This window comes from Pelodiscus sinensis, chromosome 26, assembly GCF_052426305.1.
Source record: "Pelodiscus sinensis isolate ZL-2025 chromosome 26, ASM5242630v1, whole genome shotgun sequence".
NCBI lineage: Eukaryota > Metazoa > Chordata > Testudines > Trionychidae > Pelodiscus > Pelodiscus sinensis.
The window spans coordinates 19,835,776-19,855,783 of record NC_143077.1 but is presented as its reverse complement, the minus strand read 5'-3'; the positions used below and the strand labels follow the sequence as shown (position 1 = coordinate 19,855,783).

The 20,008-nt window shown below is 49.3% G+C and overlaps 1 protein-coding gene across 12 annotated transcripts in view; it reads right to left on the bottom strand.

The window, feature by feature from the left end:
* HIVEP3 (HIVEP zinc finger 3) overlaps positions 1-20,008 on the bottom strand; it is a 403,526-nt gene that overhangs the window by 22,076 nt on the left and 361,442 nt on the right. For all 12 annotated transcript variants that reach the window (XM_075908749.2, XM_075908754.2, XM_075908748.2 and 9 more), the window contains 2 exons: positions 13,274-13,449; positions 3,011-3,109 (listed from right to left, as the gene is read on the bottom strand). In XM_075908749.2, the coding sequence (XP_075764864.2) occupies positions 3,011-3,109; positions 13,274-13,449 (275 nt within the window). The remainder of the gene's footprint in view (positions 1-3,010; positions 3,110-13,273; positions 13,450-20,008) is intronic.

Below are 20,008 nucleotides of genomic sequence, written 5' to 3'. Positions count from 1 at the left end.
GGTTGACGAGGGCTTTGCAAAACGTAACCGCTGCTTTGTGCTTTATAAGGCTCCTGTTAAGCCAGGAATCAGACCAGCTCAGGCTGGGAGGGGCTGTGAGAAGGGGCAGGCAAAGCTGCAGGAGCTGCTCTGGTGAAGGAGGTGGGGAGGGGGTCAGTGGTGTCCCATCAGCTCTGCAAGGCCTTGCGAATGGAGAACGCCAGGCTGACCTAGCGCCCCGCCCTGGCGCTCTGCTCCGTCGGGGCAGGGAAAGGGAGAGGTGTCCGATTTCGCTCCCTGTGTGCTGAATGCAGATGCACTGTCTCTAGAAAGGACCCACTGGCAGGAGCCCCCAAACCAACACCGGCACTCCAAGACATCTGCCATCCCTGAAGGCTTCTTTCCACTTACCCCTGCACTGAGCCTGCAGCCCAGGATACCGAGAGCGTCAGTAAAATACAACGATAAAAACATCATCCGGCGCGCAAAGAGCTCGTCATCTAACCCTGCGCAGCTGCCGGGGCTCAGCCTTCTGTGGCTCACAGAGCTACGTCTCCCTGCGACCCGCCTGTGTTCGCGTTGCTCCCCGCCTGCAGCTCTCGCTTGCCCTGCACTCGACATGTCAGTGACCGGGAAATGGTGCAAAGTCACAGGAGCCCCGTTTGCAGTGGGCAGGGAAGTACATGGGGGACCTTGAGAGATTCGAGGCCATGGGGGGGTTGGGTCCTGCCCCTCAGGGGTGGGAGCCCCTAGGGATGTGGGTCCAGCCTCTGGGGAGCCTGGATGGTTGAGTCCTGCCCACAGTGGGTCTCCTGTGCGGGGGACAAAGAATGAGCCCACCCTCACGGGGAGCTGTGGCTGCTGGCCCTTGGTCTAGGCCGGTGTTTCTTAAATGTGTCCCGCAGCACACCGGTGTGCCATGAGGCAGTCAGAGGTGTGCCGGGGAGAGCAACAGAATTCAAAATGGTCGTCTTTAAAGGGGCAGACGACTTTTTTCTTCTCAATAACTTTCTCCCGATCCTTTTTTCCCTCAATAACATTCCCCCCAACCCCTTTTTCCCTCAACAAAAAATCCTTGTGTTCCTCGACAAAAAAATTATTGTTTGGTGTTCTCGGTCTTAAAAAGTTTAAGAAACATTTGTCGAGGCCCAGCTCCTGCTCCAGGTGAGTCAGGCACGGCGTGCACGCCCCTCGGCGGTGACAGGGCTGTCTGGGCCAGACACAAATGGGCTGCGTTGTGACCCCACGAGCCAGGTCACAACACCCAGCTGGGCCCGGCTCGCAGGAAAAGGAGCTGCCGCTGAGGGCAAACCTCACGGTCTCCATGACACCCAGGGAAGAGAGCATCTCCCTGGGCCCACAGCAGTGAAACTGGGCCATGGGCCGCAGGCCCCACGGGAAATGCCTGTGCTAAAGAAGCTTAAAGCTCAAAGCAGCTGGTCAGAGGAACACAAGAGGCTCCTCAATTCACAGGCGCTTGAATGGGATGGTGGGGGTGAGGGCGCATGCCGGGGAGAGAACTAAGCACCGGACTGAGTCAAACAGACTTGTAAGGATTCGGTGTCACCCACCTACCATCTGATGGCCTGCGCCACTGCTGGGAGGTGCCCTACCCATTACTGAGCCCCCTGGATACGCACATGCAAAGGAGCCTCTCTCTGCATGCAGATTTCCACCTCCCTGTGACCTCCTCAGCACCCCTCCCTCCCTGGCCTCCCAGGGGATGTGTGGGGGGAGTGGAGAGGCCACACAGGAGACAGGGCTGGCTGGGGGTGAGATCAGGAAGTGCACATCACATTCCCTCCAGCGCCCCGGGGATCACAGAATCCCAGGGCTGGCAGAGACCTCAGGAGGCATCGAGTCCTGCCCCCTGCCCAAGGCAGGACCAACCCAACTCCATCATCCCAGCCAGGGCTTTGTCCAGCCAGGACTTAAAAACCTCTAGGGATGGAGATTCCCCCTCCTCCCCAGGGAACCCATCCCAGTGCTTCCCCGCCCTCCTAATATCCAACCGAGACCTCCCCCACTGCAACGTGAGCCCATTGCTGCTCATTCTGCCATCTGCCCCCACTGAGAACAGCCTCTCCCCATCCTCTTTGGAACCCCCTGCAGGTAGCTGAAGGCTGCTGTCCACCTGGAAATGCAGCCCCAGGCTATAGTTTTGTCTTGGAGGCCCCCGGGAGTAGCCACCAGGAGGCTGCGGAGTTTTGCTGCACGGGGACCAGCGGGCCACAGCCAGTGTGAATCCTGGGGGCGAATGGGATGCAGACTTGGGGCTGGCCACACATGCCTCCCGAGGAAAACTGATGCACCTGGTGGGATGATGTGGGCAAACAGATCTCAGGCGCCCTCTGCGAGGAAGGGCTCACCTGGGCTGTAGGACGGGCTATTTACAGAGCACACCTCACAGCAGCTCCCGCATCAGGCTTCAGGCACTGTGATCACAGGGGTCACTTCGCCCCCTGGAGGTCGCACATTGATCTCGGCTTCCCGTCTGGCCTTGCACGCTAAGCCCGCAGCAGCGCGGCGTCTGTGCCGTGCCGTGCTGAAGCTGGCAGGGTGCAAAGTCAGCCAGGCAGCTGCTCCTCTCCTGAAAAGCCCTGGAGGGTCTAACAGGGCTAGAGAGCAGGGCTTTGGTTTTGTGTCTCCTCCACGAGACCGACTTCGCATCAGCCAAGCGCCCCGCTGCACGGTATCCCGTTTGGACCCCGTGTGCGCAGAGCACAGTCCTGCAGCACCGGGGCGCACTCCTGCGGGAGACGGGCGGTGCCCTGCGGAATCAGTGGTTCTCCCGCGCCTGCGCCAGACCGTTCCCGGGCACGTGCAGCCCCGCCCTCCCTGGGCAGATGGGGGACAATCTAAGCCCCATTCGCCCATGAAGAGTTTCCTCCAAGCACAGCCCTGCAGCTGAGTCAGGTCTGGTCAGCCACGCCCAGGCTCCCTGGCGCCCCCGACTGCTCCATCCAGGGGGATGCCCATTCTGCTACCCGAACACTGCGTGATAGAACCCCACAGTTTAGAGAATTTGTACCTTCTTCGGCTTCCAACTCCACCAGTGAAGACACCAACACGCCCATCTCCTGACATTTTTTGCTGTGGGCCTTTGACTTCATATGTTTAGTCAGATTCCCTGAAAGGAAACAAAACACACCTTGATCAATGGTCTGTTTCAGGTTGACAGCCTGCCTGCGGGGTCACTTCAAGGGTCTCTCTGCAGGAGCCGTTGTAGCAGAGGGACACGTTTTCTGTTGAATTGCTTCCCAGCTGGCTAGGGTGGGACAGAGGAGGTGCCAAACCCGGGGCTTCAGTGTAACAGAGCCACCGTGCAACCTGGCACACGAGGAGGGCCCCCACTCGGCACAGGCATCCCAGTGCGCAGCCTGCTGCCTTGGCACAGCACCCTCCGGGAGTAAGAAAAATAGGAAAAGAGGGGCGATCCCCTTAGCATAACAGCCCAGCCCAGCCCAGCAACCCCTCCGAGCTGGTCCCAGCACGCGGACAGCAGCACTTTGCCTCCAGACAGGTGACAGACTGGAACCAGTGAGCAATGGGTGGGTGGAGACAAGAAAACAAGGGTCCAGGGTGGAAGCTGGAGGAAAAAACCCAAGACTCAAAGATCCATGTAAATTATATTGGGCTTTGCCTGTGCTTTAACATTTGGATACCACTGCAAATAAGAATCACTAGACCAGGCAGGTTGGGCCATCCAGCCATGGTTTACCTTAAGCCGAGCCGCCGCGGCGTCTATACCGCAGGAGGCTGACGGGAGCACACACTCTCGTCGGCTTCCCTTACTCCTCTCAGAATGAGGGGTACAGGATGCCAGTGGGGGCTGCCTTCAGTGTTCGATTTGGGGGGCTACATGAGAGCCACTAAATCAAATGCTGGAAGATCAACCTCCATAGTGCAGACACGCCTGGGAAACAGAATTTCCATTCAGCAAAAACCAAACCAAATCAAAAACCGCCAAGAGGGGTTGCTGACAGCAGGGCATCCCTGGGAGTGGGACAGCCCTGCAGAAAGGCCAGGAGCTGGCAGGAAACCCTGCAGAACGGCCGGCCGAGCTGCTGCTTTCCACTGAAAATTTCAACCGGATCAGCCTGCTCGCGTGGAACATTTCGCTTCCCTCAATTCAGCAGTTTCCAATGGAAAATGGCTTTGTCAGAAGATTTTCCATCACTTCGAGTAATAAGCAAGATGAGTGGCTAACTCCCCATTCCGGGAGCTGTGGCAGAGACACGCTCGTGTGCTAAAGCTCCCTAAGAACAACCTGAGCAGTCAGGAAAGGGGGACCCCTCTGAAGGGCCCCCAGGTGTCTGAGCAGGGAGAGTGGCTGGGATGCTCTGGCATGTGCCGAGTGGCCACACCAGGGGCACTCTGACCCCCAAACAGGGCACTTCACAGACCAAAGCTTTCCAGCATTTCGCCCTGGCACTTAATGCTCAGAAATCTGACTGAGAAAAAGTTGATTGAGGCTGAGTATCAGGAACTAACAGGCTGGGGGGAGGGGTATCATCTACATGGGCCTGGCCACACTGGGGCATTTTTAACCAGCCTGGAGACAGTGCTACAAGACACACTGCAGGCAAAGGAAGGGGTTAGGTGGCCATCCAGGTCTTTTCTGTCACTAATTTCTACAATTCTGCAACCTGCCCCCACCCCAATCCTCTCGCCCAGCTGATTAACGGAGCAGTTCTTATTCTTGCTCATCGAAAAGGGAACCCAGGAGAAGGGAGCCTAGGGAAACACGGATCTGGGAAGGAGGAGGTGAGCAGGAGAAATGATGGGAGGAGTAAAGAAGAAAATTGCCCTTCTTTTCTCTTCGCCTGCCACCTCTCCTCCAGGACCTGAGCTGATCAATCAGAAGAACCGTATGCTCCTGCTGCAACTCCTTCAAAGCTTCAAGGGTTGGCGAGGTCCCCAGCGTGACCCAGTCATCTCGAGCTGAGCTCTCCGATTTCATCCTTGCAAGACGACATGGAAGAGGCTTTCCCTGTTGGCCAAAGCCTGCCACGCCAAGCCCTTGGAGCTCCGAGTAAGGGACTGCGCCGTTTGTCCCACAGTAACTCATTATAACAAAATGTGAATAGTGACAACAGTCCCCAGTAAATGAAACCCGGCTGCTCCCTCCCGTAAATCACAGCCACTCACCACGGCTGGCGCAAATGACCTGCCCCCGCAACAGCCCTAATCCGGTTCCTTCTGGAGACAGTTTACACAGGAAGTAAATCAGGTGAAATGTACGGCATGCTCAGAGTTCTGTTGCAGCCTGCGGTGCCCCGGGAATTCTACTGCAACGCTGCCAGCCGTGGCTGGGGGGAAGAGCGGCCTGGAGAGAGCACGTCCCTGCTCCCACGCTGGCTCCCAAAATGGCCCAGTCAGTCAGGAGCTGGAAAGCTGCACTTCATCCCGTGAGATGGAGCAGAGCGCAGCCTCTCCACTTCCCAGCTTGGCACCTGCTCTGCAGGCTGCACGTGGCCCAACCCCGAGAGCTCATCACGTAGCCAGACCCTCCATAACTTCCCTGTGCGGGCAGATGCCGCCATATCTGAAAGCCCCCCGGAAGCACTGGCTTAGGTACCTAGCTCTTGGTACGTCAGTCAGAGACCTCTCTCCTTGCTGTTTTCAAGGGAATAAAGCAAACACAACATCCCGCGGCAGCCAATGCACCTCTTCTACAGCCCACAGCGTTCACCCCCACCTGATTCTACCCCTGCTTTCCACCCAGTTCCCCCCAGGCAACACATTTCTCAGCGGAGGACGACTTTTTAGTAGCCCTCTTCCTTGATCTGCTGGAGGCAATTGCCCTTGGGCAACGTAAAAGCCAGATCCCCCCTCAGCCACACACACTGCAATGCCCCGCCAGAGGTGCGGCTCAGCGTTGTCTACGCCACAACCGCTGGGTTGGCAGAGCCACGCTGGGAAATGCAACTGATGGGGTTGGGGAACTCTTCTGCCAGCTAGTAACTCCATCTCCCTGAGCCCTGTCTACATTTGCGGTCTGGCTGGCAGAGGGATGTCAGCGGGGAGGTGTGTTTTTCTCTTTCACTCTGATTAAGTTGCCAAAACGTTACAGTGTGAGCTGGCCTTGGACGGGGAGCTGCACTGAGCGCTAGGACCCTGGCTGGCCAGCACGAAGACTCTTTTTGTACTGACAAAACAAATCAACTTCATGACAAATAGAAATGAACCAAAGCAGTGTGTTACATGCAGCGTTTCCTTCCCCTTTCCTGTCAGCTCGCCTCCCCCCCACCTTTTGTCAGACAGGACCCCAGTTCCACACCGCGGTGCTTATACTGTGCCTGCAAAAACCTGGGTGCAAATCCCCCATTTGTGCACGAAATAAGCAACGCGTGTGAACATTTATGCAGCAGGCTCTTGCAATGGAGGCTGGGCAGGCTGGGCAGGTGCAATCGCAGTGCCGGTTTCTGAACGGGTAGCTCATGGCGGGAACGCCAAAAGGGGCCTCGTTTTACTGACTTGTTTCTGAGGCTGGACAGGATACGCAATCCCTCCCCTATTTCAGTAACAGGGTTGGCAATTCCTTTGCTCTTCCTCTTTGGCTTCTCAGATATTATAGGCACAAGGGTGCCCGGTCATGGTGGTTCTTCATTTCTTGAAAAATGCCTTATCATAGCTAGACGTCTGAACTAGTAGGCTGGAGAGAGGATGGGGAATGGAACAGAAAGATTTCTCTTGTCACCTGACAAAATGTGGATGTCCCTCACTGGCCCCTGTTTCTTTCTGAAGATTGAGACACACTGGGACAGATCTTCTCCTGGTTTTAATTAGCATGGTTCCATGCATCTTAATGGGGCTATGATTTACACCAAGGAGAGACAGGGTGGATATTTTTAGAGCAAATTGCAGAATAATGGGATTTTGTTTCTCAGAGTTCCTTTGGCAATGTATTGGTGTTTTTAGAGCCCAAACTAAAGCTAAAACAACCAAATTCTGAGGTCCTTGCTCGGGCACATTCCCTCTGAAATCATAAGTAATGGCTAAGCAAAAGCTGAGAAAGGACTTCAGGAGAATGAATTCACAGCCTTTTGATGCCCAACCAAGCACTGGCTACTAACAGAGTCAAGCTACAAAGGCTTCCTTCCTTAGAAAGAAGTAAAAAATAAATATGAAGGTGTGGGCATGAGACAGATGGTAGAGAAAGAGATTTATAATGGACAGTATAAATGATTATACTGAAACTTAGCCAAGTAGGTAGTCCACAGCGAGGAGTTTTCTCAAGAGTATTCTCTGGTTTGAAATAAATTGGGCAGCTCCAAATAAAACAATGAACCACTGAAAATGCTGAAGCAGCAGAATTTTGCTAAATCTGATTGCTACCAGAGCAACCCCCCCACAGATATTCTGCACGTGCACTTCCACAAGTGCCTAACTGTCCTTCTATATTCTTAGCTCTTCTGTTGCTAGAAGGTCTTACTTACTTTAGTGCTTATGCTGCTTTAAGACAGAACATGTGAACCTCTTTAAATCCTTAATGCAGTTGAGCAGGAATTGGAAGCCATTTCTTCTTTAAAATCAATCAGGGAAATTAAATCAATTTCATTAATAATGCACCATTCAGGTTGCAGAATTAATATAAAACACAGGTAATGGAGAAGTTAAGAGCCCTTGTGTAATTTTAATCTGGCCACTCTGCACCTATGTCACATTTTTTCTTTCTTTTATTAAATCTATCCCATGAAACATACTGGAGGTGGCCCAGGTGGCACTGCAACACCGATCATACCCTCTTCCCCAGGACTTTATATGATTTTCATATAACTGAAATGAGTGTCTGAGCATCACACCAACTCTGCTGCAGCCAGCACAACGCCCTTGCTACAGACAAAGAATGGGATCCACCTCTCTGCAGAGGATCATCAATAACCTTTATCATGCCCCATGTAAGCCCTCGGCACAGGACTTCAGTGGCAATTTACGTGAAGAACTGGCCTTGATCTAGTCTCTGCACAGAGATGAATTTCGCTCACTGGGAAGACAATAAAACGAATAGTTTATACCACTGTATCTAGCCAAGAATTTCAATTAAAAAACCACAGTTATTATTGTATCTGTTCATAGCTTTTCAGGCCTGACGAGACCGTTGGATTAACTAGTCTGGCTTTGGGTAGAGCACAGGCTATAGAATGTCATCCAGTTACTCCTGTATTGAGTCCAATAACTCATTTTTAACTAAAGCACGTGTTCCAGTGCAATGTTGAGTCTTGATCTGAAGATTTGAAGAGAGATGGAGAATCCATCACTTGCTCAGGCAGTTTGTTGCAATGGTTTTACACTCTCTTTTGGTTAAATACTTGGGGCTTGTCTCTAATTTGAATGTGTCTGGCTTTAGCTTCCAGCCATTATTTCTTGTTCTGCTACCATCGTTAATGCCAGTCTGTTCTCCCCATTTCTCAGGCTACAAAGCAGTCCCTCACTGGTGACATGTTGCTGAAAGTCATTCATGGACCGTCAGGACACTTTCTCATTTCCAACGCCACTGACACATCCAATTGCACTAGAGAACATAGAGACATTTCCTGAAGATTCACACCCACAGGACTTTGTGAGTTACTGGGGGAAAGCGGGTGCTGGAACGAGGTGTGCAGGGGGTGCTGCCGAACCCTCTGGTTTGAAGTAGTAATAACAATCCAAAAAGATTGTCTCTGCTTTCAGCACTCCCACCCTAAAACTTCCTCCAGCATCTCTGGAGATTGTCTAAGAACATTCGGAAACGGCTCAGTGTCATGCTGAACGTTTTTCCAAATGCTTAGAAAGTGCCTCAGGGCGTTAAGGTCTATATAGCGATCTGTTATAACACCAGCTAACTCGTCCTGAGTTTTTAGCCAGCTGGATTTATCCAGTAGTTTCTGAAACAGGCCTAACATTCAGCTGAGTCTGCTGGCCCAGTAATAATAAACTGCAATCATAACATTGCATTGCATTTGTTTGTTGTATTTAATATAGAAATATGTTCAATAACCTCAGTACCTTGCACACTCTCATTTAAAGAATTGCAGTCTAATTAATTAACACAATAATATGTCTCAGGACATGAAGTAGTCTGGTGTCTGGGAATTGTGACTGGACTAGACTATTAAATTAACATCTTCCGCCAACAGGCCCATTGTTTGAGCATATTTTATTTTAATAGAAATATTTTTTGTCCCTTGTAACCACACACACACACAAAAAAAATGGTAATCAAATGCTGTGGCAAGGACCACAGCACATTGTTCAATGTAGTTTATTTAGACAGTTTAGGGAGCTCAGCCAATCAGAATATGGGAGTCTAATGTGATTAGCGACCAAGAGCAAAAATGGGCGTGGAATGGAATTCTCCCTGCACTGGGCAAAAGGGAACACCAATTTCAGCTTAGAAGAGGCAAAGAGTGACTGAGACGGCTGTTCCTACTCTAACAAAGACAGGGTCTTGGTACAGGAGATTAACAGTTGTAGCTCCTCTGTGCTCCCTGAGGAAACAAGCGCTCAGAGGAAAAGACTTTCCCTCATCCTCCCAAGAGAATCGCTGGGGAGCCATTTCTTTTCATCTGCCTAGGACGAAGCCTGTTAACCGCCACAAAGGCCATGGCAATGATTTCAGCTGGTGGTTGTTAAAAGAATGCCCATACTAACTGTCCAAAGACGATTGGTAAAGGCACCTTTAAACCTGCACCAGATGTGTGACTTTCTGAAGTAACACCTGTACAGCCCAGATTTTCCAACAAAATGTTTCCATGAAGGAAAAATCAAAACTTCCAAATAATTTTCTTAAATTAATAAACATTTCCCTGAAGGCCGCAACCCTGGTGTTTGATAGGAGCTACACCGCCACGAACAGCCTTGTCATGTTGCCACCAGACCCTCCAGTCGAATGCAGCTTACAGACGCACCCAGAACCAACCGACAGCATAGGGCCATTACAGAGTGCCTCAAAACCTCAGCCCCACTGTCTTATGGGTATTTCTTGGTAAAACTAAGGGATGTGTCCCTGACAGAAACATCCTCGCTGGGGCATTAGGCAGTTAGCAGCAGCTCTAAACTTGGACTCCGATTCGGTTTTCTAAAGGGGGTCACAGATCTAGGACAGCCTCCACTACTCCAAATTCTTGCCTACGTGTACCTGTCAAAGGTCTTTGTATGTTTATCAGGCACCTGATAACACCTCATACGTGTATATGATCTAGTTTGGATCGACAGTTGCCAAAATAACCATTTCTCTGCCATTTTTGCCCTCCACATCTTACTGTATTGTCCATGCTGAACAGAATGCAAAAGGGACAAATAGTGAAAAGCATAAGACGTGTTCCACTCTAAATAATTATTACAAATTTCTGTAATGCAGATGTCTCAAAAATAGCAACTTTAGCAAGCCAGTGATGCTTATGAAATAAGTAAAGTTGAAATGCCTTCAGCATATTTGAATGGTTAGCATTAGATCATTCTGAGGAGACCCACGACAGAAGAACTCAAGTCACTTCTAGAGCTACCCCCTTGCATTTTACACCAGGAGTCAAAGTACACCTGGAAAACGGATGTTTTAAAAAGGCGTCTATGTAGCTTGCACCTTGCAATTATCTGCAGCTACAAAACGGCACCGAAGAACAGAGAGCCTGCTTATGAAATCTGGATCCAAATGCATTCAATTTAGAATGATAAAAAAAGAGCTTTGTAACCACCAGTCCCGCAAACTCCCTTTGAGATCTGAGAGTCAAGGTTGGTGCTTTGTGCCTTGGACTTATGGGTCACAAAGACTCCTCAAACGGAGTTTAGCCAATGTCTGCATCAGTAAAGCAAGCAGTCGTGACCAGAGACACACAGGGAGCAGTTCTACTGAGTCACCCGATGCCCGTTTTACATAATCCGTATTCTCCTGTAACCCCACTTTCCACAGGGAGTCGATTTTCAGGTTGTTCTGAGGTTATCAACAGGAACGACATTACACAAGCAGAACCACAAGACTTCTGCCCACTCCCATTTATGATCTACGCAGTCAATATAACTGGAGGGAGAAGGGGCAGGCCTGGGGACCGCCCAGAATGTACCACACGGGCTCCCACACCGGCCAGCCCTGAGAGTTACCCAGCGTGCACTGCAGAGCGCTCCGGTGGCAATTCAAGGGTCCTGAGCATGGCAGCGGCGCTCTTTTCAATCGCCGGGCCTGGCGATACCATACTTTTGCCCTTAACCCCTAGCACGTATTTTCCCTCCTGGCTGACTTCCTCCCTCTCAGTGGCTTCTTGCTGAAGCTGGAGAGGTTTTTGTGAAGGAGGAAAGTCCTTTCCAGGCGACAGCCCCTTTCAAAAGGCAACTGCTGTACTGGGTAGTGAAGGCTTCTCTGTTTGTAGCTCTGTCTCTGAGAGTAACTGGCGAGGTGGAAAGAATGATGGTTTGATCCCAGCATACCAAAGAAAAGCCGGACAGAAATTACATAGAAGGGCAGCAGCTAAAGAGGCTTCTCCCATCTCCAGGGAAAACCTCAGAGGAGAGGAGCAAAGCAAGAGGACAGACAGCAATGAGCAGTGGGGAAAGAAAGGCAAAAAGAGTCTGTGGAAAACCTTGGAGCTCCAAGGGTACAGGGAAAGCAGGAACTCAGATCTGCTGTGCGCATTATATTTAGCTTCACATTCACTGTTTCCCTGAGCACTGCCACACTTCCAGGCTGTGTCTACACTGCACCCCTTTTCCGGAAAAGGGATGCAGATTAGACAAGTCAGAATTGCAAATGCAGCGGGGGATTTAAATATCCCCCCTGCATTTGCATGAATATGGCTGACACTTTTTTCCGGCTCGGGGCTTTGCCGGAGAAAAGCGTCAGTCTAGATGGGATCTTGCGGAAAATAAAGCCTTTTCCGAAAGGCCCCTTATTCCTGATTTTAAGAGGAATAAGGGACCTTTTGGAAAAGGCTTTATTTTCCAAAAGATCCCATCTAGACTGGCGCTTTTCTCCGGCAAAGCCCCGAGCCGGAAAAAAGCGGCAGCCATGTTCATGCAAATGCAGCGGGGGATATTTAAATCCCCTGCTGCATTTGCAATTCCGACTTGTCTAATGTGCATCCCTTTTCCGGAAAAGGGGTGCAGTGTAGACACAGTCTCAGTGATTACCACAGTGCTCTCTTCAGCTGACCTCACAAAGAAACGTCCACAGCCTATTGCAATGTTTAAGGACTTGATGAATCAAGGCCCCCTGGAGCAGATAGCCCATACGCCTACACAGCTAACTGTGCTTGGTTGAGTCCCCAATGCTGATTGGTTGACCAAGTGTACATTTATCTTGGGCCCAGTTCTCTGGGCTATTTACAATATGATACAGTTATTTACAATGACTTTCAAAGGTCACTGATTATTCTCTCATACCACAATTAAAGAAACAAGTTGCCATTCCTTTCAGAAGAAGTGGATATGGATAAATGTTCAAAAGCACTTAAATGACTAAAGTGCCTAAGTCATATAGGCATGTTATGGGATTTAGGCACCTAAGTCACTTATGCCCTTTGCCAATTTTATCCTGGGTGCCTGCATTGCTTCCAGTCAGACAGTGAAGATGCTGAGCTGAGGATTTTTACACATCTGTGGAACATTCCCGCGCTGTCTGTCTCGGAGCGCACATGACAAATGACTCCACATTATGGCTGATCATGAGAATTAAGACATCCATGGGTGTGTTTTCTGCAGAAGGTTAATAATGGGAGGGCTAGGGGTGGGAAATGTTGCAACTCGCCATCTGTGCCAATTGCAAGCCTCCTGTTAGAAGGCACAACCTTCTGGGAAGAGCGGATTTGAAATGATGGATATTCTGCTGCAGCCACATGCAGATGATAATGTACAGCCCAAACAGGGTCTTTGAGAGCACTCACATGAAAAGCCACCAAAGACTATCGACCAGGTGATGAGACTGTTTGAATCTCAAAATGTTGGTGCTTCCTATAGCTGCATGCTGTTGGATTAAGCCATTTTCAATGGGGCTTCTGTCACTACTGGAATTATTGCTCAGGACCTTTATCTTGAAAAACAGAGACTGGATTCCAGCACCATTGCTATGCTGCAGGAAAACTCCTAGGTGAGGTCACTGTCTCTGCAGCGCCGCAGCAAGACGCATTCGAGCAAAACACAGCATTGTTCAGTTCATGCAATTTCAGCCAATTACAGATCCCTCTTGCCACCGCCCCACCCAATCCTAGGGTCTCCCAGGGTCGAGGAAAGCCCTTCCTTCCCTGTTACTAGTTCCCCCAGATAGGTTTGATCAGTAAGTCAATACACTAAGCAGAGGAGCTAGGAGCTGACTGTCTCTTACCTTTGGTTTTAAATGCAAAGTTACAGTACTTGCAGACGTATGGCCTGACGTCTGTGTGCGTGCGAATGTGTTTCTTCAGCATGCTGGGTTTCTTGCAGCGAATTCCACATTCCTCACATACATACTTCCCTCTTCCGCGGCCTCGCACATACACATACTCTTCGTTTGATTTGTACCTATGAGCGACAGGTGTCATGATAAAAAAAAAAAAAGATTCCCACCTCAAAAGAAGTAACAACTTTCCTAAATCAATTTGGCATGTTACTGACACCAAAGGTGACAGGCTGAACTAGCAATTTACCCGTAGTCACCAGCTATGAATAATTTGGCTAAACACAAAATATGTTGCAGCTCTCAAGCCCATTTAAATCAAATCCTTGTCTCGCCTTCTTGCATAAGGCGGTGTAATCTACAGCTTCCCTTCCCTCATCTCCATTGGGGCATATCGCAAAATGTGTGACAGAGCTACAGGACGACCTGAATTTCCTATTGCCCTCCCTCATGCTCATCTGAAGAAGTGGGTTTTGCCCACGAAAGCTCGTGGAACTGTATCTAAGTCTCTAAGGTGCCACAGGACTGATCATTGTCTTTATTGCCCTCCTGCCTCACAAGCCAAGGCAAATGGGGGGAGTTGACAGTAACCCAATTATTTGCCTCACAATCCTGATCATCTTCCTGAAAACTGTGAGATGTACCACTGTCAGCCACATCTTCAGACATGTCCAAAAATATGCATGACTTGCTACTACACCTCCTAAATGTCTTCCCCTGGCTAATCAGATATAAACAAAATTTTAAAAGTGGCTGGTGATTTTGAGTGGCTCTGTTTTTGGGTGTCCCACTGAGGCACTTTAAAGAGGTCTGTTTTTCAGAAAATGCAGAGCACCCACACTCTGAAAATGAGAGCTCCTTCAGGAGTCTCAAGCGGGGAGCCCACAGATTGAAAGATGCAAAACCACCAATCGCTTTTAAATATCTTGATCAAAAAAACTCTAATGTCAAAGCTACAAGGGGAAAAATGCCATCAACCTTGAAGCAGAATGGAAAAGGAATACAGCACGGAGCTACTTTGTCGTGAGTAATTTGGGCCCTTAGATAAATGAAAGCATGATTAACCTTACCAAATATCTGTAATATAGAAAGCCCGAGGAATACAAAGAAACCCAGAGAAATTCAAAGCTGAATACTGAAGGAGTTTGACATTATTGTTTCAGAGACTAGGGTGCTAGCTTTGAAGTCACAAGAAATAGGTTCAGTTCCCTACATTGCTATAGATGTACTGAGAGAACTTGGGCTTTCTGTGGCTCAGTTTTTCACCTGTAAAATGGGAATAACAATTCTCCCCTACCTCAGAGGAGAGTTGTGAACATAAATCTGTTAAAAAGACAGTAAGGTGCTCAGTTATATCAGTGAGTGGCTAGAGGAATAAGTGAGGTCTTGTCTCCATGGAAAGGTAAAGGAAAATTAATCCAAATTAGCTAAAGGTGTGACCTTTGAAGTGAATCAGTTAAGCCATATTAAATCCCTGTGTGAATGCAGTTACTTAGAAGGAAAATGGACTTAATGTGGTTTAGTTTAATGCTCTTTGGAATTAACCAAATTAAGGATACTTTAATTCAGAATGAATGTGTTCACACAAGGCAGTTTAACGAATCCATTTCAAACTCACACATTTATTTAATTAATTTTCCTGGATGTCCCCATGTAGACAAGCACTTAGAGGTTAGGAGGACCCAGCTACCTTGCTCAGGAAATGAGGAAAATTACGCCTCTGAGCCAATATAACCTTCCGTGTATACAGGGTGAGGCTGACAGAGCCTTTCTTTTGTTCTAGCTACCACTCATTGTGGAACCACAAGCATCTGATGAAGTGGGTCTTTGCCCACGAAAGCTTATGCTCCAATACATCTGTTAAGTAAATAAGGTGCCACAGGACTCCTCGTTGCTTTTGCAGATTCGGACTAACATGGCTACCCCTCTGATACTTGACATCATTGTGGAAGTGGAACAACTTCAATGAAGAGACAGCACTACCCCCACCCTGTCACCATTATGAATCTCTTTGCTGGAGTCCTACAGCTCTGGAGCCGTGTTGCTGTAGCAGATTAAGTGTAGACGCGGCCTTAGGTAGATCCAGGCAAACACGAAGCAAGAGAAAAAAATGTTGACAGAAAATCCAGCCTGGCCTTGAATACTGAGAATCCAGGGGCTGTCATTCTCACCAGCACATCTGGGGCTGTCATTCTCACCAGCGCAGTCCCTCAGCATAAAGGAGAGTTTCCTTTCAGATCAGGACAACAATTCTTTCAGCCCCCCATCCTTTCCCATGAGAAGGAGCTGTGCAGGGCACTGAAGCGTCGTCAAACACAGCGATCGCATGAGAATCAATTCTCAGGAGTGGGGAAGATTGGAGATATTTGGAAATGTCCCGGTTGCTTGTTCAAAGAGGGCTGAGGAGAGCTTGACATCTGACCTGCTTTGCCATAGCAGCATCTTATGAACATTTACTGACATCCGCACTACGCCCCTGTGACACAGGCACTAAGGGTGTGTCTAGACTACAGAGTTTTGTCGACAAAACTATACCTGCGTCCACACTACCGCTGAGTTCTGTCGACATATCGACAGAACTCAGCAGTTTTGTCGACGTATGTAAACCTCATTTTACGAGGAATAACGCCTTCTGTCGACAGAAGGTGTTATTGAATGGAAACTGTCCTTTGCGTCCAGACTACCATGTCGACAAAAGCAGCTTGCTTTGTCGACAGAACTCAATGTAGTCTGGACGCGCTTTGTCGACAGAAGTTTTGTTGACAGTATCTGTCGACAGAAGCCTGTAGTCTAGACGTACCCTAAGTGTGCTGCCAAATCTTTACAGGTTCTTTTCTAAGCAAGGAATATCAGGCTATCAGCCCTGTATCTGACATACCTCTGGGGCAATGGCTACAGGAGGAATGCCAGCTACTTGCAAAGGCAATGCTGAAGATCTTAAGGACAACCAATAGACTTTAGCTGTTTTGCAGAGGGGTGCTGATCATTGGCTTGGGTAAAGCCAGTATCTAGAGCAGTGGTCCCCAACGCAGTGCCCGCAGACGCCATGGTGCCCGCCAAACAATCTGGGCTGGTCCCGTCCCCGGGCACGTGGCACATGCTGGTGCCGGCTCCGGGCGCAAGATGCATGTGCTGGCCCTGCCCCCTCAGCGCGCGGCGCATGTGCAGCTCTGCCCCCGGATGTGCGGCCTTTGAGTGGCCCCGCCCCCGGGTGCCTGGCAGCCCCAAAAGGTTGGGGACCACTGATCTAGAGAGTTTCGGGTGAGGAGACTTTATCCGTGAGGGGGCGACAGGACCAAACAGCGCCAGTCCGTAAGGACTGATGACAACTTCCCTCATCTCGAGACCAGTTCTCAATAACACACCCCTGGTGCTGATAAAGTCAAGCCCTCTCATGCAGATTCGCCGCTGTTGGCGATACATACGAATGCCTGCAGCCTCCTTTTCAAGCCACACCTGTGTTTCTGATCCACAGAAGAGATCAAAGGTGCACAGGTTTGGCCAAGCTCTACTTCAACATAACCCCAAACTGAGGCATCCAAAGCAAGCGGCAAAGCTGCCCAATGGCCCTTGTCCAGACACTCGGTGGAAGAGCAGGGAATGCACATTCCTCTCCCCTGATTTAACTGGTTTTCCAGGCCCTCTTGCTATTCAGTTCTTCCTGGGGGATAAGCAATGCATCACATTGCCACTGAACACCAAAACTGCTCCTTTACCAGCCATGGACATGTGCTAGTCTTAATTACGCTCTGAGTAACTCCTTTGTGTCCAGCAGCCCTGTTAGCATCATGAATGCTGTCAGTAGCTGACTTCTCCTGGACACAGAAGCACACAATGTGAGCTGAAATTAGACATTGCAGCTGATCTGACATTCATTGAGGCTGAGTCTGCCTAGAGAGAAGGGTTTCCTGCCCCACTCATTTAGTGTGTCTTGAGGGGGGCAAAAGAAACAGAGAACTTTAAAGAAACCAAACCAAACCAATCCGAAGCGTGCCATAATTCCAAAGAGGGCTGCTGAAAACGCCCTCCAACCGCTACCCAGTGACATGTTTGGGGAAGTAACGAGCCCTGTGCAGATATAAAATTTATATCCACAGCCATATCTGCAAAAATGAGCTGTGCATATCAGCATTTGGATATCGGCATTGGCACCCGCAGATATAAAGTGGGTATCTGCAGATTTGCAGGGCTCTAGAGATAACTACATCATTAGGAGGCTGCTGCCATCTTTCTTTGTGGGTCTAATATGTTCACACAATTTACGCCAGACAAACAAATCAATGAGAGACCATTTTACTTAAAGGTTTACCCTCAACAGGGGACTTTCCTGTTCGACAGCATTTACTGCAACCACATTCCTCCACAACTCACAGTTTAAGTTTGTGTCAGCAAGTTTGCGCTTCTTTTCCATAGTACCTTGGAACTCAGAATACTCTGGTAAGCAACGTAAATCTTTTGTGGTTCTCAGTTACCTGACTTTTGCTCCTCTGAAGTTGCTGATAATTTCTCTGATCTTGACTAAACTAATTAACCTTGTTAGGGACCGCTCAGGTCACGAGGGTGCAGGACCAGGGAGGTCCAACCTAGATCAGAAAACAGCTATGAGATGATCAAACACAGCTGCTTCCTTTAACCAGAGTGGCCCAGAGGGATGCTTCTCACCTCCCCAAAAACATGATTTCCAGGAAGATCAACACATTTTAAACAATGCAGCCTCGTGTGGGAAGGCTTCAAGACTAGTCTGCACCTTAGAAGAAGTCATCCTCGAAGCCCTGTGCTGGCAGAGAAAAGAATCTTTATGAGCTCAGACTGGCAAGCTGGAGTTCACTGATGGCTAACTGGTTCAATTTCCACTTTGTACTCTGAATCAAGCTTCCCTGACCCTCCCTCCCCACCCCCACTGCTTAGTCAGGCCGTACTGTGGGTGGAACACCTGCTATGCACTGAAGACGACACAGAAGGAGGGGAGAAAAAAGCTAGTCCCCACGTTTTGCAGCAGAAGTCCGACGGGAGGGGGTGACGGCGCAGGGCCCTGTGAGATGGTCTGACGCCATCAGAGAAACGGCAAGGGGCTGCTGAGCTCACCCTGTGCCATGCCACAGAAGCAGGAGCATCCCTTCATTGAGCAAGGCATGCAGGACTGGGCCCTGCCTTCATTCATTCCTGAACATGCCTACGGGTTCTATTTACATATGCTAATGAAGGCTGCTGCTATCTCTGATATTGCACCGTCCATGGAGATGGCAAGAAAACCTTTCCACATGCATACAATTGCTTTGCGTAGAGTCACAGAACACGACAGCTGGAAGGGATCTTGCGAGGTCAAGTCCAGTCCTCTGCTCTCGTGGCAGAACTAAGCACCATCGAGAGCCTCCCTGACAGGTGTCTGTCCAACCTGCTCTTAATTATCTCCGGTGGTGGAAATTCCACAACCCCCTAGCCATTTATTCCACTGCTTATCCACCCTGACAGGCAGGAAGTTTTTCCTGATGTCCAACCGAAACCTCCCTTGCTGCATGTTAAGCCCCTTGCTTCTTGTGCTTTTGAGGCCCTTAACCCTGTAAAACCTCTCTCATGCAAACAACTAAGACTGGAGGGAAAGACCCAGTAGAACAAGTACCATTAGTATTAATTTACAGCATTAGTTAGGAGCGTCTCAGCTAATGGCCCTTAGGACAGTATTGTGTTTCTATTCATTGCTATCTTGTTGATGCATTGCCCATTAAATCTGCTATTCATGATAGCGGAAAGCATGTAAATAAATGTTAAAAGAAGATCCTGTCCTTATATTAGGCTGCCACTCATCAAGAAACATTACACTGGAACTATCTGAAAGCATTAAAAATCAATAGCAAGACAGCACTAACAAACGCAGACACCAATTGCATTATGGCAGTCGCGACAACCAGCTAAAGATGCATTTTATTCATTTTTAAAATAGCTAACAGTGATCAATGTACGCTCGGAGATTCAAAGATGTTAAGTGCTAGATATGTGCCAGAAATGATTATTTCTCCACTCTGTGATATTCACTGTAGATTGCATGTTCCTCCAGAAGCTCCCAGGGCCCTTTACAGAGGAATTGCTTTATCCACCACACTGTTTAATAGGGCAGAACAACTGTATGCAAGCATTTAGGAGAAGTGTACTGAAAACAGGGACACCGACTTCTGGGCCTCCTCCAGGCTTCCACATAACAGGATTCTCATTAAATGGCAGCCGGCAGCATCGTTAGTGAGTCACGCTGCTCCTGATGCAGTGAAAACACATGACGTTGTCTCGGCCAGTTGAGAAGCTGGCGATAGTTGACAGCTGTGGGTGCTGATGGGCTAACAGCTCCCATTAAACGGAGCTCTCTCTCCAGGTCTCTGCTCTGTTGCGTACCATACGGTGAGCCAGGAGTTTGAAAAACTCTAAAGACAATTTTTAAAACGAATGCCAGCAGCTCACGCGTCGCAGGGTGGGCTTGAGCAGAGTAGGAACGACAGGGCGCAGGAGGGCACTGCAACGGAGGATGGCTGGGAGATGAGTTCCGTAATCCCTGCAGTTTACAACAGCCTTGATTTGTGTCCCACAGGCAGATCACCTGTCGTAATTTCCCTCCTTTCTGTGCATGTGAAAGGGCAGGTGGGTGAGAGTGGCACTACCAGGCATTTTCCATGGTCACAGACTCCTTCAGTTGCT